The sequence below is a fragment of the Mustela erminea genome, chromosome 10 (genome assembly GCF_009829155.1).
Source record: "Mustela erminea isolate mMusErm1 chromosome 10, mMusErm1.Pri, whole genome shotgun sequence".
Lineage (NCBI taxonomy): Eukaryota > Metazoa > Chordata > Mammalia > Carnivora > Mustelidae > Mustela > Mustela erminea.
Window position 1 is genome coordinate 52,258,980 of NC_045623.1, and position 20,490 is coordinate 52,279,469.

The 20,490-nt window shown below is 36.0% G+C and overlaps 1 protein-coding gene across 10 annotated transcripts in view; it reads right to left on the reverse strand.

Moving 5' to 3' along the window:
• The window catches only part of LRRC7 (leucine rich repeat containing 7), a 559,049-nt gene that overhangs the window by 176,213 nt on the left and 362,346 nt on the right, over positions 1–20,490 (reverse strand). For all 10 annotated transcript variants that reach the window (XR_004276033.1, XM_032301472.1, XM_032301475.1 and 7 more), the window contains exon 8: positions 16,623–16,686. Coding sequence is in view for 9 of the 10 variants with exons in the window: in XM_032301472.1 (XP_032157363.1) it covers positions 16,623–16,686 (64 nt within the window). In the remaining variant the exon portion in view is untranslated. The remainder of the gene's footprint in view (positions 1–16,622; positions 16,687–20,490) is intronic.

Here is a 20,490-nt window from a genome sequence, read left to right on the forward strand (position 1 = left end):
TACAACATTGTGCTTATACTTAATTATAAATATATAGTGAAATACAGTACTATATACTTAAAAATGTGTTAAGAGGGTAGGTAATATTATGTGCTTTTCCCCACAATTAAAAGACAAAAAGATCTGAAAAAATAAATAATCTGGCATCTGGTATAGTAGTCTATTGCAGTAGAAATTTTGTCTTTTAGTTGCTTAGGTCTCAATTCATGAAGTCATTATTAACTCCTACCCCTCTCATTCCTGACATCCAATCTGTCAACAAATGCTGTTGCTTCTACCTAGAGGCAGATGTACTTTAAAGTTAACGAGGTTCAAAGTTTCAGGTCTCTTATTTGCATGAACTCCTTCCCAGATCCTGGAAGGAAGCCTGGCAGTGTGTTTACCTGGCTACGTTTTGTACAATTTGGAAAATTGAGATTGTTTTCTTTTTTAAAATTTCAAAAATGGAAACATAATCCACATACCATAAATTTCACCTTTTTAGAATATAAAGTTAAGTGTTTTTTAGTATACTTACAAAGTTGTGCAACCTTAACAACTATCTAATTCTAGATCATTTTTTTCACCTCTCCCAAAAAACCCCATACTCAATCTCTCCACTTTCCCTTTCCCCTATACCCTGGAAACTATAAATCTATTTTCTGTTACTGAGGATTTTTCTATTCTGGACATTCCATATAGATGCAATCATATAATACATAGCCTTTTGTTTCTGGCTTCTTTCACATACCACACTGTTTTTAAGGTTCATCTAGATCAGTCCTTCATTTTTTTTTTTCATTGACAAATATTCTGTTGTATGGGTAAACTGCATCATGTTTATCCATGTATTAGTTAATGGACATTGGATTTTTTCCACATTTTAGCTATTAAGAATATGCTGCTATGAATATTCACATATAAGGTTTTATGTGGACATGTGCTTTAAATTTTGGGGGGTAGTGTGGCTCAAGTGAATAATGGCTCCCTATAGATGTGCACATCCGAATCCCCAGGAACTGAATATGTTATCTTACATGGAAAAGGAGAATAGAGGTATGATTAATTCAAAGATCTTGAGATGGAGAGGATGGGTTATGCAAGCGGCCCAATATAGTCCCAAGTGTCCTTATAAGAAGGGAACTGGAAGACCAGAGAAGGCAAAAATGGAGATATGAAGACAGAAACAGAAACTGAAGTGGTGAGAGGAAGTGGCTATGGGCTCAGGAATACAGGTGGCTCCTAGAAGCTGGAAAAAGAGAGAATACTGATATTTCTCTAGCTCTTCCTGAAGGAACACAGCCTTAACAACACCTGCAGAACTTTAAAATAATAAATTTGTGTTGTATTAAGCAACTCAATTTTTCATAATTTGTTACAGTTGAATATTGGGAATCGTATGTTGGAACTTGGAAGTGGGTGACTGCCATAAGAAATAACCAAAAATGTAGAAGTGGCTTTGGAATTCGGCAGGCGACGGAAACTAGAAAAATTCTCACTATAAATTTGTGACAGAAAAACCTAGATTGCCTTGAACACAATGTTAGTGGAAGTATAGATGATAATAACTCTCTGCTAAGGAGGACTCTGAAGGAAGTGAAGGAAGAAAACATGGTTAAGAAAATCAGCATCATCTTAGAGAATACCTAAGTCATCATGAAAAGACTGCTGGTAGCAACACAGACAGTCAAAACAATACTAGATGAGAGCAAAGGAAATGAAAAAATGTGTTAGCATGGGAAATGGAGGAAAAGGGGTCTTTGTTATATAATAGCTGAATTGTGTCATACAATTATGTGGAAAGCAGGGCTTGCAACAGGTAAACTTAATTTTTAGCAGAAGAAATTTCCAAGCAAAGTTTTGAAGGTGTGTCCTGGTTTCTACCCGCTGATTACAGTAAAATGCAAGAAGAAAGAGATACACTTAAAGAATGGTTAAGCAAAAAGAAACCAGGATTTATGACAAATTCTCATCCTATCCAGATTACCAAAAATTAAAAAAAAAAAAAAGCTAAAATTAGATTCACTGCCAGGAAATAAAGCCAACGATGTGTCTGGGAAAACTTTTGCTAGTGCCTTATAAGTATTAAGAGGTCAGATCATTCATTCACTCATTCATTCACACAGAGGTTCTGAAGAGATTAGGTAGATGTCTCATGGAACCTGTCAGACATCTTAGAAGAAGCCAGGAGTAGAGATAGGGTTATCCAAGGAAGATTTGTAAAGGAACTTCTTGTGCAGTGAAGAAATTGTCAAGATATATAAGAGAGACCCACAAGGTTCTTAAGGCTATTGCATCAACAGAAATACTGCCAGCATGGGCTGGAAGGGATAGAGAGAGGACAAAATGAGAGAAGACAGCAAGATCGTAAAATTCTAGAGGTAGGAAAACAGGTTGTTCAATCCACTTGACTGCAAAAACTTGTGCACCTTCCTGGAAAAGGAAGGATGACTCAAAGGGTGGAGTTGGAGGCACAGAGCAATAAATCTTGAACCCCAGATGTTATTCCCAGGCCTTGAAACCTAATGGAGTTTTCCTGGTTGAATTCTGAAATAGTTCTGAGGGTACGCTCCTTTTGTACTCCTATCCCCCACTCCTCTCCCTTTCTGTATGGGAATTCTATAACTGTTATCCCAAGCCTATTCCACAATTGTATTTTGGAAGCAGATGAACTGTCTTCTGGTTTCACAGGTCTACAGATGGAGAGGAGATTTGCTCCAGGATGGATTATACCCGGAACTCACCCATGCCTAATTTAGATGCTTTAGATGATGAAATTTAGGACTTCTGAACAGATGAGATTTAGATGAGATTTTGTACTTGAGTCAAGTTGTGATGGATGAGACTTCTGGGGTACTTGGGTTGGTTTGGGTGCAATTTCATGTGGGTCAGACATGAGTCTTTGAGAACAGAGGCCAGACTATAGTAACCTGAATAAAAGACTTCGAATGATACCCGTGTCCTGATCCCCAGAATCTGTGAATGTGTTACTTTACATGGTAAAAGAGAATTTGTTGTTATGATTAACTTAAGGCTCTTGGGACAAAGAGATTTTCCTGGATTATTTGGGTGATCCCAATGTAATTGCAAAAGTTCTTATAAAAGGGAGGTGGGAGAGTCAGAGAAGGCAGAGAAAGAAATGTAATAATGGAAGCAGTCAGAGTACGAGATGTATCGTCTGATACAGAGAATGAAGTGATGTGAGAAAGGGGTCACTAGTGAGGGAAAGTAGGCAGCCTCTAGAAGATGCAAAAGACAAGGCACAGATTCTCTCATGAATCCTGGAAGAAAAAAAAGCCATGATGATATGCTGATTTTAAGACATCTGACCTCCAGAACTATAAGATAATAAATTTGTATTGTTTTAAGTCACTAAGGTTTGTGGTCATTTGTTACAATTCAACAGTAGGAAAGGGATACAGGTATATGCCTCGTTCTGGAATATATAGGTATATGCCTCATCCTGGAATAGTGGGTTGAAAGTAAAACACTTTAACTACAATTTCTATCTTGACTTTCCCTATGTTGTGGTTTTCCTCATGTCATGTCATGATAGAATGGCCACAGGTATTTTGGGGAGCTGAATACAAGGAAGTTGCCTAGGAATATAGGTTTGGTGGAATATATTTATATGATTTTCAATCTTGTTTGCATATAGTTACCTTGTTCCTAGCTATCTGGGGTAGAAAACACTTCCAGTAATTCTCCTGCCATTGTGCAAACTCCCTTGACCATCATGACATGAAAATGCAGGGCCAGAAGACCTACTGAACATGAACATTCCCTTTGGTTCCCAGCACCAGAAGTGTGTTGGTGGGGGAGGAGGAACGTACTTGAAACGTATGGAGCCAGAGGTTTTTCTAAATTTGGCAACAATCCTAAAATTTTATAAGGCATATCAGTGAAAAATTGTAAAGCTGAAATGAATGTTTCTGAACTATCAAGAGTAGAAATCATGCTAAACATTGGATTATTTTTATTTTCTTCATAGAAATTATAAGATATATGTAATGTGAAGACTGTCAAGGAGTATAAAGTCAAAGCATACGGAGAAAAAGAGCATTATAGATGTGTTACTCTGCTATTTTCCTAGACTTAATGATGTTTACAGCATTTGTTAGCTTTTTTATAATTTCAATAACTTCAGTTTTGTAATTTAAAATTCATCATTTCTTTTTCTATCATAATAAGCATTTCACTTTTTTTTTTTTTTAAAGATTTTGTTTACTTATTTGAGAGAGAGACAGTGAGAGAGAGCATGAGTGAGAAGAAGGTCAGAGGGAGAAGCAGACTCCCCATGGAGCTGGGAGCCCGATGCAGGACTCGATCCCGGGACTCCAGGATCATGACCTGAGCCAAAGGCAGTCGTCCGACCAACTGAGCCACCCAGGCGTCCCAGCATTTCACTTTTGTAATTAATTATGTATTCCTAATTTTTGTATTACTTATTGAATGGGAGTATCCCCAGTTTACAAATTCAGATCCTATTTCTGGCTATATCTTTCAGATTTACCCAGAAATCAACTCCTTGCCACCTCTGCTGCTACTACCTCAATCTAAGAGACTATTATTTCTTGCCTATATATTGCAATCGCTTTCTAATAGGTCTCTTGACTTCATCTTGCCCCGTTTTCCTTTTATTCTCAGCACAGCAGTCAAAGTGATCCTGGGCATGGAATAGAATGGAATTCATGAAACATATAATGTAAGATGTACTGTAATATAATGCAATGTAATGTAATATACCTTAATATGTCAGACCACAGATTTTACTTGTTCAGAACCTTCCAAAGGGCTTCCATTTTACTCAGAATAAAATGCAAAATCCTTAAAACTTCTTATAGGATTCTTTCTACCCTTCCTTCACCTTTCATCTATTCTTCTAACTTACTCTATGCCACCCATTTTAATCTTCTTTGCTGTTCACGTGTTAGTTTTGCTCTCATCCCTGGTGCTCATAATTTCTGTTTCCTCTGTCTAGAACTATCTTCCACCCAGATGTTTGCATGGTTCCCTCCTTCATCTACTTTAGGTCTTTACTAAAATGTACCTTCTGAGTGAAGCTTCCCTAGCTAACCTAACTAGCTACACCTTCCATCTATCTCTCCATCCCCTCTATCTCTATCCATCCCCCTTTCCTTTATATGTCTCCTTGACGTTTTCATTGTCTTTTAGTTTTAGTTTATTGTGAGACCTGAAATCAAATATATTTTTTCTATTAATTCAATTTCAGATCATATGTTCAAATATTACCCTTTCAGCACATAAGGGAGGAAGAAGTAAATTTTAGTTTAATTACTTCAAATACAGTTTTTTTGTTATTTTTGGGGTGATTCACAATCCCTATTCAAACTCAAGAATATACTCTTGGGTATATGCCATGATTGCATAATACTTCTGTTTTCTTTGTAAGCCTTGATTCTAAATGTATACTCCTATTTAATGTAGTTTGCCCTGGTTCAATTAGGAAATATTTCTTTTTTTCTTTAATTTCTCTGGTAGAAACTGTTGACAGAAACACCAGGATACTTGACTACATGGAGACATATGCCATTCTTAGAAAAATCTATTTATGGAAAGGCAAACAGAGCTAATTAATTTCAGTTATGGTACCTAGTCATGATACTGCAGTAACGAGAAATGACAATGAGGGAAAAACTGCTTCCTTTGAAAACAGGCAAAGATGAGTTATTTTATTGCTAGGGAAGGGAAAGTCTGAAAGGAAGAAAAAGAGTTTCTTTATTTGCTTATATCACATTGGAGTTTGCTTATTAAAACCCTAAGTCAACAGATGTTGTATTTATAAAAGGGGAGACCCCAATCTGATCGTCTTATGAAAAGAATCCTCCACAGTTATTTTCAGTCAGAAAATACATTTTAATTGAATGATTCATAAAGGACTCCTTTCAAATTCCAGAATTAGTGGAAAGAGTATTATTTACTTATTGATCACAGTGGTAAATTGTGTTCTTTTGAGTTTCATAGAGAAACTCATTTGGAAGTTTGTCTCAGAGTGAATTGAAATGGATTTCTTAAAGGATATCTAATTGTAGAATGATTGTTTTTCAGGTAAACTAAAATATTTCTCCCACTTCTATTATTGTTTAGTTTGAATTAAAAATTTCCAGTTTATATAGATATGATTCTGATGATGAGAACTGACTGAACTGTTCACTTTTTAAAATCAAATGACTCATTCATTCACTCAGAAACATTTATCAATTTCCAGCTGGAACGTGGGGCTCCACTAAGTGCAGGAAAAACTATCCAGAGGAAATGATGCCGAAGTGGAGTCTGCAAAAGTAAACACTTATTTTATTTTATTTATTTATTTTCAGTATTTCTTTACATTTGTTTTATTTTAAATGTGTAAACTCTTGCCTTTCAGCAGGGAACTCATTTTTCTCTATTCTACTTTGCTACTCTGAGGTTAACAACATTTCTATTTCAACAGGAGACTCTGTGTCAGGAACTGACAATTGGGTGGTCTGGAGAGAGACTTGGAGGCTAGAGGAAGAAGATGGGGCTGCTTCTTCTATTTAATTCCTGGTCATTTTAGCATTTCAGTAGCAACAATTCTCTCTGTGGTGACACTAAGGTTCAACAATAGCAACAGTCCTCAGTCTGTAGTTTTCCCACACACCTAGAACCAGCCTTACCATGGCCCCTCAGAGACATCAGTACCAGCCTCTTTACAGGTGTGAGTCCTGTACACTACCTTCTTCCATTTGATCCTTACCCTACAGGTGCTAGCTGCTTCCTACAGTCATCACCTCTGTGATCCCTCAGTGTCCCCTTTCTGTCCTTTCAGTTTTTTAATACATGAGTTAACTGTTCTTTATATTAAATTTCCTTTTCTAAACAATTGATGTAGTTTCCATCCCCTGACTGGGTCTTGACTGATGCAGAAATTGATGTGCCTCTAATAAAAAAAAAAAAAAAAAAAGTTTCACTTCTCAAGTTTCTTTTGATATATTAATACCTCTGGCAATGCTTGTAATGAACATCTACAATCAACATCCTAAGTAATTTTACAAATGCAGGAGATGGAGGAGTTAATAATTAGGATGTATCAAATATTTTCCCTAAAAACATTTAGAAGATTGTAAATTGTATTGTGCTATTTTGTTCTTTTTAATATTTTATCTGAAAAAATAATTGACAAAACTTGATTAGTAGGTATAGCAAACCTATGCTGTAATTACTTATGAAGGAAATTGCTGGATATGCAAATATAGTGCTTGCCTCAGGTAAACATGCATCCTAGCTAATTAAAAATGAACACAGCTTGGGCAAACTACGGGGGTGAAGCCAATGGCAGCTATGCTTTTAGTAGGGTGAGTTTAATTTAATTCTAGTCAATTTAAATACAAGTTAAATCATTAGCTAAAGTACTGGATTATTTCAAATTTCTATGAAAACACATTTGTATTATTTATATTGTCCAAATAAATATTCAATTGTAGAAGACAAAGGGAGGTAGCTCAAAATGTACCACTTTGGCATATTTTGAACTAAAAGTTACTTAAGTGTGGGGCGCCCGGGTGGCTCAGTGGATTAAAGCCTCTGCCTTCGGCTCAGGTCATGATCACAGTGTCCTGGGATCAAGCCTGACATCGAGCCCCACATTGGGCTCCCTGCTTGGCGGGGAGCCTGCTTCCCCCGCCCCCCAACTCTACCTGCCTCTCTGCCTATTTGTGATCTCTGTCTGTCAAATAAATACATAAAATCTTAAAAAAAAAAAAAAGTTACTTAAGTGTAAAAACACTCCAATTCCTATTTGTCTCTAGAAACCAGGAGATAAATCTCCTGTGAAAGGTACTCTCCCTATACCAAGAGGTAGAGACATTCTTGTTATCAGAGATAGGGAATTCAGAGCCAAGAAAGCTGTATAAACTAAGCTTGTATTTTTGCTAATTTACTATTTCAGCCTAGCTCAAATTCTGTTTAGAATTCCTTACTTACTGAAACCCCTAAACATAAGTGTTCTTTGTCTTGCCAATTTTATACAGATTTATTATCTTTTCTGTCTAAAAAGCATAAAAACTGCTTGCCTTGAGTCTCTTTGGGTTTCAATTTCACTATTGGGACTCTGTACACAGTCAATTAAATTTTTTCTTTTTCTCCTCCCGTTAATCTGTCTGATGTCAAATTAATTCTTAGACTAGCTGGAAGAATCTCAAAGGCTACAATAAAATCTTTCCACTCCATCAATATACAACTATTGACATTTCTTCTCTGTCTCCATTCTTTATTTATCTATTTGAAATTTTTATTTAACCCTACAAATAAGGTGATAAAAATCAATAAAAATAAGTCATTTTTAATATTGATATTAGAAATTCTTGCTTATGGTGATCTATAGCCTTAGTAAGCATTCAAAATGGTGATTTGCAGAGTACAGAATATTTTTCCAGCTTCTCTAAGACGTTTTATGAGATATCAGTCCTCTAATATAGTTCATGGATAGCTGAATTTATGAAATGTTTTTATAAAGATGCTTGACACACTGTCTCAAATATTAGTTAGAATGATACTGCTCATTTCCTGATGAATTCCCTAGACTTTAAATGCAATCAGTCTTTGCATTATCTTTTAAAAATCAATTTTTATCGCATAAATATATATATATATATATATATTACTCTTTAAGTATTTTTTATTACAAAAATTTAGGTGTTTGTTTTTTAAAATTCATGTTGTGTTCTTTAATCCAGAATGAATGGCCTATAATTTAGAAATGTTTCTGTCAGTAACTGGCACATTCACTAGTTCAAAGAGTTGACAATACTCTTAAAAATATCTAACTATCTTACCTCAAGTTTTGGAAAATTAATACTGGCTAATTTTAGGTAGAGAGGCAGAAAGATTTTCTTTAAGGAGATGACATAAATATCTCTTAAATTACCCCTTATCTTGTTACTTTTCCAAAAAAAGACCTTACTAAATAATTATTAAAATAGGATTTAATATGATATATATATGATATGTATGCATATATATATGATATTAATATGATATGTATGATATCATACTCATATTCATATTTAGTCCAAATTCCAGATGAAGATACAGAACACATAAATAAAAGGAAACATTTGAAGAGATAAGAACTGATAATTTTCTAAAATTGATGAAAAAAATTAACCCACAGATAATGAAAGCACACAAGAATAATGTATTAAAATCAAATACATGAGCATAGATTTTTTTAAAAATCCCAGAAAAGATTAAACTGAATGCAGTTTATATAGAAGGTCAGGATCATCAACATATCATGATTATGCTGCATTTCTTTCAGAGATGCAAAAGTGGTTTAATATTAGAAAACCTCTATATAAATAAAATTAAAAAGTATGGGAGAAGATATTTGCAAATGACATATCCAGCAAAGTGTTAGTATCCAAACTATATAAAGAACTGATGCAACTCAACACCCCCAAAACAAATAATCCAATTGAAAAATGGGCAGAGGGCTTGAATAGACATTTTTCCAAAGAAGATACACAGATGGCCAAGGGACACATGAAAAGATGTCCAATGTCACTTATCATCAGGGAAATGCAAACGAAAACCACTATGAGTTATCACCTTACAGCTGCCAGAATGACTAAAATGAAAAACACTAGGAACAAGTGTTGGTGAGGATGTGGAGAAAAAGGAGCCCTCTTGCACTACGGGTGGGAATGTAAGCTGGTGCAGCCACTTTGGGAAAGAGTATGGAGGTTCTTAAAAAGTTAAAAATAGACCTAAATTATGATCTTTCAAACATTACTGGATATTTACCTAAAAAACAAAAAACCGTTAATTCAGGTACATGCATCCCTATATCTATTTCAGCATTATGTACAAGAGCCAAATTATGGAAGCAGCCCAAGTGTCCATTGATAGAAGAATGGATAAAGATGTAATATATATACATGGAATATTATTCAACCATAAAAAAGAATGAAATCTCACCACTTGAAACTACATGGATAGCTCACAAGAGTATAATGCTAAGTGAAATAAGTCAGTCAGAGAAAGACAAATACTATATGATTTCACTCATATGTGGATTTTAAGAAACAAAACAAATGAGCAAAGGGGAAAAAAGAGAGACAAACCAAGAAACAGACCCTTAACAAACTGATGAATAAACTGATGGTTGCCAGGAGGGGGGCGAATTGGGAGATGAGTGAAATAAGTGATGTGAATTAAAGAGCACACTTATGATGAGTGCTGACTAATATATAGAACTGCTGAATGACTGTATTGTACACTTGAAACTAGTAGAATATTGTATGTTAATTATACTGGAATTAAAATAAAAAACTTAATAAAAATAATAAAATGATACATATTAATATCTTAAAAATCCTCTATATAATTTACAGCATTAACAGATGAAGAAGAAAAAACATTATCATCAGAAAAAAACGTTACAGAGTTTGGCATCTTCTCATGATAAATTTTCTCAGTACTGCAGAAATAGGAAGGTACGATCTGGACTCAAGAGTATCTACGCAAAACTTATAGTAAAGAATATTCTTAATAACAAAATATTTAATGCATTCATATTAATATCATAAATCAGACAGTAACATTTGCTTCTAGTCAACTATTCTCAGATTATTTGATTACCTACACAGAAATCTCTAATCTATAGACCAATTATTTATGTAAATAATTGGGTTTAGATGGTAAGAAATATAAATTTAAAAAATTAAGTGGGTTACTATATACCTGCAATAAAACATTGGGACTATAAATTTTGAAAATGTACATTTATAACTACAACAAAATGATGAAGTACTTAGAAATAAACTAAAAATGTATAAAGCCTTTTTTGAAGAAAATTTTAAAACTTCACTGAAAGATATTAAAATGGACAAATGGAGATATGTCATGCATAGAGACTCAATATCATAAAAATATCAATTCATCATAAATCAATGAAAATTAATTTATAGAATCAATAAATTTCTAATAAAATCCCAATGACATTTTTTCCCTTTTAAAGAACTTCATAAACTAATTCTAAAATTTATACAAAAACTAAGTGTCCAGATGCCCGAGTTGTAGAGATTTACTCTATAAAGTATCAAAAACATTGTGTTACTTAAGATGGTGTGTTTTGGCACCCAGATCATAAACTAACCAATGAAGCACGTAACCTTATAAATATATGGAAATCATATTTCGTTAAGACGTTGCATTCATTCATGGGGAAAGGCAGGGCTGCTTATAAATGTTGCTTGGAAAACTATCTTTTCAGAAAAAAATAATACATTCGATGTAAAATAATTAAGCCCAGATGGAACTACACCTGACTATACATAATGAAATCTTCAGCCTTTTAGAAGAAAACATGTGAAAAGATCTATTTGACTTTGGGGAGGCAAGAACTTCTCAAGCAAGACACAAAATATGCTAGGCATAAAAAAAAAAGTATGCATTTTATTACATTACAATTAAGAACCTCAGATCATCATGAGACACCAAGAAGAAATTAAAAAGAAAACTGCAGAGACTGGGAGGAAGTATCTGTAGCACATATAACCAACAGCAGATTGGCATCTAGAGTATATAATAGATCTCGGTACATCTACAGGAAAATAACATCCAATAGCAAAAATACATAAACAGGCATTTCACAGAAGTGGAAACACAAACTGCCACCAATATATGGAAAAAGCACCAGTCTCAAAAAGGATGAGGGATAGGCAGATTCTGGTCACAATGAGATGCTACTGTCAGCCATTATACTGGAAAAAATATGAAGGCTGACAATATAGTGTGGACGAAGATGTGGAACTTGGGGGCTCTTATACAGAGCTGGTAAATAAATACAACTGTTTTGAAAAAAAAAAACACATTATTTTTCAAGTTGAATATGTGCACAATTAATGACTGGGAAATTCTACTTCTAAACATATGCCTTAGAGAAATTCTTATAGGAATATTTATAGTAGCAATGTAACAAAAAACTGGACAAAAATGATTGTGAAGAAAAAAGTATATAAGTTGTAGTATGGTCATATTTTTAGAAAGCCTGAGAACAAGCAAAATGGAACTGCAATATTTAGACATACATATAAATGTAGGGTATGTTAAATGTAATTCAGGATCGTACTTGTCTCTGGGAATGAGGCAGAATTAGGTAAGAGCCTACAGGTAGCAGTATAGGACTGGTGATACTCTAGTTCATAAAAATACGGCAGTGGGTTCACAGAGACGCATTTTATTATGTTTTGTAACTTAAACATATACTACATATATCATTTTATATGTATCACATTTGATATAATGAAATTTCAAACCTCTCTGATTGCACTCTTTTCTCTTAAGTTTGAATTTCAATTCACTACTTATTTTTTGGGTACTATTTGACAGTCTTCCTAATTCAGCTGCAGAGAAAGCTTCCAAAACACAATGTTTGTAAAGAATTTATTTGAATTTGATCATCATGCATTAATATAAAATAGAATGCATCCTAGAATTCCAATTTGGTAAACAGAACTACCTCTATAAAAACACCTAGAACCAGTACATATTATGATGCAGTTACAGCGCAATTTCAAATCTCACTTCCCTGACCTCCCTCCACTCCAACAGCAGGAGATCAAGAAATCCGGCCTTTCCTGGGATCCTCCTCCCCAGTCATTCCTTTTAGGAGTGTTTTTGTGGCAGGGAGGTGTGTAGAGACCAGGAAACCTCCCACATTACGGGAGCTTCTGGTCCAGTGACAACCACTCCGTTTCCCTTCACCACTGCCAACCGTGTCACTCTCTCTGCTGCTGCCAGCCGGCTAGAGGCCATGCCAGCCTCCATTACGTGGCTGCACCCTGAGCACACACACACCACTTTGCAGTCCACTCTTTGCCTCCTCCTGGCTCAGCGCTTTTCTCTTTCTGGTTTGCAAAGAAGCTTTCTTGTTTTGTTTCTTAGAGCTGACACTTGATGAAGATTCCCGTGGCAGATTTTGGGGGCTCTGAGTGACACTTTCCTTATTATCCTTCAATACTGGGGATAGGGAGGGGATAGGGAAGGGAATGAGAGGCTGGGAGCTGGAAGTTGGGGCTTGATTATGGGGATGGTCATGTGTCCTACTGTTCCTGGATCCACCGATCCCTTCTTTCTCCAGGCTCTGCTGCTCAGTCGGCTTCGTTTTCCAGTATTCTCTCTCATGGTGATTTGCTCAGGGGGCCTTCGTATTTCCACTACCAGTGCTTAATTGAATACGACTCTTAGTTCATTGGATAGATCTATATATACCTAAAATACATACCTATCACAGGGCTCCTGGGGCCCATAGCAACCACCGAATCTGTTTTAGGGTCCCTGACCATACTATGACTTTGGAAAGCTTCTGATTATTCTGTGACAGTTAGAAGACTGTCTACCCAGAGTTTTACAGAGGAGTTTTGAGAACTGATGCTACCCAATGCATCAACCTAATATTTCCCATCTCTGACCTGGCCCTGAATAATACTCATTTGAGCTAACCAAAAAGAAAATGGTGGTGGTAGGGGAAGAATATACCAAAAGTATCGATAATGGTTATCAGGGGAGAGATCATGGATGACTTTTAGTATAATTTTTACAATTTTTTTAAACTTTTTAAATTAAAAAAAAAGGACATGTATTAATTTTATATTGACAAAAACAAGCCACAATAATAAAAAACCTCTGAGAATCCATCATGTTCTCAGAACTTTGCCCAGTATTTTCTGGTGGTTACTGCTGTTAGAAATGTAAAATAATTCTCTCTGTTTAGAATCTTTCATTAAGACAGAGGCATCCTTAGGTAGATCTTTCTACTTCAAACCTAATTTAGGATATTTACATTGAGTCTCAAGCAATGAAACTTCTGTTCTTTTTATTAGACTTTCACCGTGTAAAATTTTTTTGGACTTATTATCATCTTCCCTCCATATCTGTCTCTTTAGAATGTCACACAAAATGAATTCTCTAACAGTAATCTCCTAGGTGTTAATACCTAGCTACAGAATGGAACTTATCCCCTTCCGTACACATGGCATTGTTTCTGCAGGCCTCTTATCAAAGCAAATTCTCTTATTTTCTTATTAAAAGTTGTTACTTTCAGAGAAACAATAGATAGTCCCACACATATGACTAATAAAAGCCAGACATCTGATTAAAGTGAATGACAGAAATGTGAAATTCCATAATTATACTCCCCAACTCTCCTCCCTGCTGCCAATGCCGAGTAACTCAGTATCATTGAATAAGTAGTCCAGGAACAAATGAAAAACTTTCTTCTTTTTCTTTTTTTTTTTTTAAGAGACTTGCTTTCTGACTAGCATGGAATATTGGGAGTTCAAAAACAAACAAACAAAAAATGTTTCTCCTCAATGATGATTTCTTAGATACCATAAAGCATGAGTTACTATGTTTTTTAAGGTTATTTTTACTATGTCTGCTTTCAAAAATGTGTAAATATATCCGACTCATCTTTTTGGTCCACATATTTATAGATTTGATTTCCAAAGTCATATACCTGACAGAATCAAAATTCATAGAAATATATATTGAGTGTTTATTATAGATTCTATTGCACGGAATTTTCCCAAAAAGCCTATGAGCCAAATAGCTTTTATACCCTTATTTTATTGAAGAGGACACTGAGGATAGAGAGTGAGCTATAGACCAATTGTACCTGGCTAGCTAGTGACAGAATTGAGAGTCAAACCTCAGTTGTCTGAATCCAGACCTAGCTCCTGGGCAGATTGTAGCTTCTTAACAACTGATTTCTAAACTCCCAGTACAAAACAGTTTTGCCATAGCTATTCCCTACCCTTACCTATCTATCTACCTATATTATTAATAAATATCTACCTTAAAAAAGCCTGAGGTACATTGGATTATGTACTGAATCATTTTGCCCTCATATCCGTGTTGAGGTCACCTTGAAAACTGCCCTATAACAAAATTGAGTGCATCCAAAATAGGGCAAACCTGGTGGTATGATGTAAGAGGAGGAAGGAGGCTCCAGAGTCCATTTTCCCTGGGCCTCAGTTTATACATCATGTGCACTCTCAGAGCCTGCATGTGGGCTACAGCGTCACTAATGTATTAAGTATCAAATTAGAGAGGTATCTTCACAACAGAAACTGGGGATGGGTGACATGCCTGACGCTGGAGAGGAGACAAGATACAGGCTAATAGATCTAACAGTCAATGACAGCTGAGTGGTGACACTGCCAGCAAGGGGGGAGCTGGCCAGTACTCAAGGGGAGTAGTACATGAGCCCAAAGAACTGACTATGGTTTCAAAACTCCAGATTTAACATAAAGGGCAGGATCAGCTGCAGACATCAGGCCAGAGGCCAGCATGGCTGGCAGCACACTTCTGCAAGCCAGGCTGAGACCAGGGAGTCCCCTTTCTTCAGAAAGATGTATAGCCTCCTTTGTACATGCCTAAATTCCATGTTATGAACAGAGGCAGGGGAAGATACAAAGATACATGACAGAATTGTTATGCAAGGAATATGAACACAACCCAAAGGGCACTTCTTAAATCAGACTATACTTTTAATTTCAGAAGAATAATTGTCAGCTTTTACCCTCAAGGAACAGCTGATAGAGGTTTGGATAATAATGGCCAGATTAGTTATGGTCAAAGGCAAACAAATTCATTCTTTGCACATTCAAGATGAAGTATGGATTATACCATGTACACTGGCATTTACTGAGAATCCCTTTTTTCCAGGCCTTGCACATGCACTATCTCATTTAGTTCTCACACAAACCCTCTAAAGGAGGAGCCATTATAATTTCCGTTTTAGAGAAATCGAAAAAGAGGCTTTGAGAGGTTAAGTAATTTGCCTAAGGTCACATTATTAGCAACACAGCTGGGAGAGAATAGTTGATTACTTAATTAAATGTTTTAATTTAAAAATAGTTAAAATACATTTTAGATGAATTGCATTTCTGAAATTTGAAGATGTTCAAGAGGAGACTTCTGAATTATAAAGAGTCTACTTATGAAGGACTCTTTGCTTTCTAATTTGCATTTGAGATTTTGGTCTGCAGGCATATTTTAAAGAAAACTTAAGCCTGAAAGGAGCAGTCAGAATTCTGTCAATTTTGGTGGCAACGAGATCAAAATATGTGTTCACTAGAAAGAAACTTTCAGTACAATTGTAAATAGAAGGTCTTTAACCCCTTCTCTCCACTAAGGAATTCTCAAAGGCAGAAGTCTTCAAGGTATGAACTTCGAGTTAATCAAGTCTTTAACTCTTGTCCAACAACATAAAAGCTGTGTAAATTGGTGACCACTTTGAGATCATTTCCATAAAGTTAACATGGCAACATGGCAAATAAGTGTTAAATGAGATAATATATGTGACACACTGAACTTGGTGCCTGCTCCTATCTGGTGCTCAAAACTGTCGATTTGTATCTGCTTACCTCGGCGGCTTCTCTCTCTTCCTCTCTTTTTTTTGTGAATCTAACACTATCTAGTTTTCTATGGTTTATCATATAGTCAAACAATCACTTTATATCCCGGGTTTCATTTTATTTTTATATTTCGAAATGCAAACGTGCACTTGGATAATTCAATACCTGGGGTTACAGAGACAAAAGAAATAATCTCCTATAGCGTATTTATAAAGTTTAGAAAATGCATTTGCTTACCAGTTCACTGAATTCATTATTGCCTAGGTCAAGTCTTTCCAACTGGGCCAGTTTGTGCATTGACCTATAACAGATGGAGAAAAATACTATTGTCAGGCAGTCCATGACACATTGCTCCAAAAGACATTCCACCCACTCCCTGTCAGATTTACCTGGCTTTATAGTGCACAGAAATGGGAGTATTTTATAGAGAGGCATAAACTGCAAATATATAACAATATATGCAAACTGCCACCTGCTTTTCATATTTCCAAAAGCCAATCTATGGTAGGAATACAGAGCTGGTTGCTTAAAACAAATCCAGAAAGCTTGTAAATATCTATACCAGTAGGAGGTATAGGGCGGGTCCACAACATCTACATTTTTAAGAATTTTCACAGATTTGGGAACCAATGGGTGAAACCAATTCTCAGCAAAGCATTCTAAAACCCCACAACGGGGCCTTCATTTTATCATCAATCTTGTCATTTTCTACTTCCCTAAATAAACTTCTGTTATAGACAGTTTCTTGGATTCATTGTCTCCTAAAGATTTTGGCTGGGATACATCTCTGTAAAACAGTAAAACCTTTAGCAAGAGTTGGTGCCAAAACCAGAGGTACATTGGCCTGTGCCACATGTAATCAGCACTTTTTAAGCCATTCTCAAGTACAGCATACCATGTAAGAAAAGAGAGTGTTTTTCTGAGTTCCAAGATTTTTTTATCCTCCCACTAAGCAGAATGCTATCCTTAAGTCCTGACTATACAGAAATTCAGGAGGCATCACTGACTCAAACCTTAGAAATTTTAGTTCCTTTATCTTTAAAATGGCTACTGTAATTATTTCATAGTTTGTGTGTGTGTGTGTCTGTGTGTTTTTTAACATTAAAATACTATATAATACAGACACTGTCAGGCACTCAGAAACGCAAACCTGTGTGTACCCGTTGTTCATTCAGCAACTATTATTGAAAGATTATGCACCAGGCAATCTTCTGGAGTTTGGAGGACAGCAGTAAACAAACTCTTTACTCTTTACTCAAGAACAAAAACTCTTGCCCAAAGGGATTTCACATGGCATTGGTGGGAGAATTACAATAAATTACAAAAATAATTAAGTATAAGTACTAAAATAATTAAGTATAATAGAATAATATATTAGAAGGTTATAAGTGCTATGGTGAAAACTTCACAGAAGAGAGAGATATGAAGAATGGATATGGGGGATTGTAATTTTTAATAGGCAGATCCAGCTAAGGCCTTATTAAGAAAATAAAATTTGAACCAGCTCCTACAGGAAATTAAGGAACATGCTAGTGCATGAACTTTAAAGCAGGAATTTGTTGCTTCTTTGAAGACATTCTAGAAGACTGTGTGGCTAAAGCAGAGTGAGAGATGGGGGGAGTAAAGAGAGGATAATGAAGAGTTAGATGATATTTGGTCTTACAGCCCCATGTTAAGATGTAGGCTTTCATTTTGACTTAAGATGAAGGGTCACTAAAAGGTTTTGATCAAGGTTGTGACTGAAGTGACTTATTTTAAAAGGATATCTGTGATTGCGGTCTTGTAAATAGACTGAGAAGGACAAAAGTGGAAGGCAGGAGATCACATACAAGGCTAATGGAAGAAGCCAAATGAGAGGAAATGGTAGCTTGGAGAAGGGTGGTGGTAGTGAGGTGATGGGAAGTGGTTGGCTTCCGAACATATTTAAGATTAGAGTTAAGTGTTCTGTTGCTGAAATGTCTGTGGGGAGTAGGAGAAAGTAAAGTCAAATATAACTAAAAGTGTGTTTTGTTCTGAGCAACTACAAGGACGAATGAAGGTGTAATTGATGGATAAGGGAGACAGAGTAGAACAGGATTCTGAGTAGATCAGAACTTTGTTTTAAATGTTTTCCACCCCACCGCCACACCTTGCCACACACAAAAAAGGTAAATATTCGAGGTGATGGATGTGTTAATTAACCAGATGGGAGGACTCCTTCCACAATATATGTATACATCAAATAATCACTGTGTAGACTTGGAATACCTTATACTTATTTGTCCATTATTCTTCAATAAAATTGAAGAAAAAAAAATGTTGAATTTGAGATTTCAATTGTAAAGTCAACTAGAGATGTCAAGCACGCAGTTATATACACACACCTAGAGTTCAGAGAAGTCCAGGGAAGAGAGATAATTTGAGTGTGGTTGGCAAAGAGACAGCATCACGTCTTAAGCGTCTGAGATGACTAAGTGCAGATGAGATCAGAATAGGTCTAACATGACATGAGGATGAACCAACAAAGAACACTGAGAAGTGACAAAGGACAATCAGAGGAAAAACCAGAGGAGTGTGAAATATGTGAATCAAGTAAAGAAAGTGTTTCAAGGTGAAGCGAGTGACAAAAACTGCTGATAGATTTGAGAACTGACCACTTGACTTAACAACATGATGACTGATAGTCACTCTGGGAAGATCAATTTTCTGTTTTAAGCCTTTGCTAATGACATAAATATATTGATTTCCTATTATCTCTCAAATTTTAGGGTTATCAAGATGAAAAGTATTATTAATATTAACAAGTAGCTCATAATCTCGAGAGATATAGCTAAGACAATGGGTAATTTTTACCCAGTGGAATAAGTGTCATAGGAAGTATATGTGTAGGTTTCTAAAGAGCACAGGGAGAGGTACTTTCTCAGTGTTGGGAGTAAAAGTCTCCACTGACACCTCATTTTGGAACACTGATCAGGCGATAAAATCAGAGGAGGTGGTCTTTTTAGAAGGAAATATCAAAAGGGTGTGTTGAAAGAGATCATGGCCCATTTCAAGGAACTATAGGTTAGTAAAAACAATAAGAAGAATAGTAAGAAATAAGAAATAATATGTAGGCAGCAGTCTTATCATAAGGTCATCCATGTCAAGCCAGGGAGTGTGGTTTTAGCTTGAAGGCAATGGAAGACTTTAGAATGTAGATTGGAAGGATTTGTCAGATTTGTACTTTAGAAAGCTCACTCTGGCAGCCTCAAATGGTATGAGAAATGGAGGGAGGATGTGCTAGCAAAGGGGCCCAATAAGACCGTCCTGAACGGCATGTGGGATATAACTGGGGCCAGAAAGAAGACAAAGGGAATATGGATGGCACTGTGGGCAATGAAAGGTGCTCTGCTGAAGACATAGCTTGGTAATGATGATGACTGACTGGGTGTGGGAGGTAAAGGAGAGGAAGGAATTTAAAATAGTTTCGGATTGAATACGGGGAAGACTGGAATGGAATTAGAGCAAAGTGTGTGTGTGTGTGTGTGTGTGTGTGTGAGACACAGAGAGAGAGAGAAAGTTGGGGGTAGAGGGAGAGAGCCCAGAGCTTAGGTAAAGGTCTCGACTGGAAATAAAAATTAAAAAATAAACAAAGGATATTTTTTGTCTATTCCACCTGAAAATTACCCCTCTTTTTTTAGTTCACATACCGTTTGTTTTCTTTTTCATGATTTACTTGATATTTACCACTTGCTTCCTTGAACTATCAGTTTTTTTCATATGTATATCCCTCCTTTCTCCACTCAGATCTTAAAATATGTTTCAAGGTGACCAGCAGGGCCTGTGTGTGACACTAGTCCAAAGATGGTTTTGAAACTGTGGCCACCATTGTAAGAAGAACATCGGTCTCACCTCTTGCCAGATCTCTACCACTGAATAGGGGCTTCCAGGAAAGGGGGTGTTCGTGGCTGAGCCCCATGAAAAGAGATTTGGATTTTCTTATGAGCCTGGGAAAATCGAGGAATGGCAGATTCTTGCAAATCTTGCTCCTAGACCACACAGTCCAGTAAGAAAATGATGAGCACCAAAGCCTTGAGAGCCAATGTGAAGGAAGTAGCCATGTATGACATATGAATGAGAATCAATC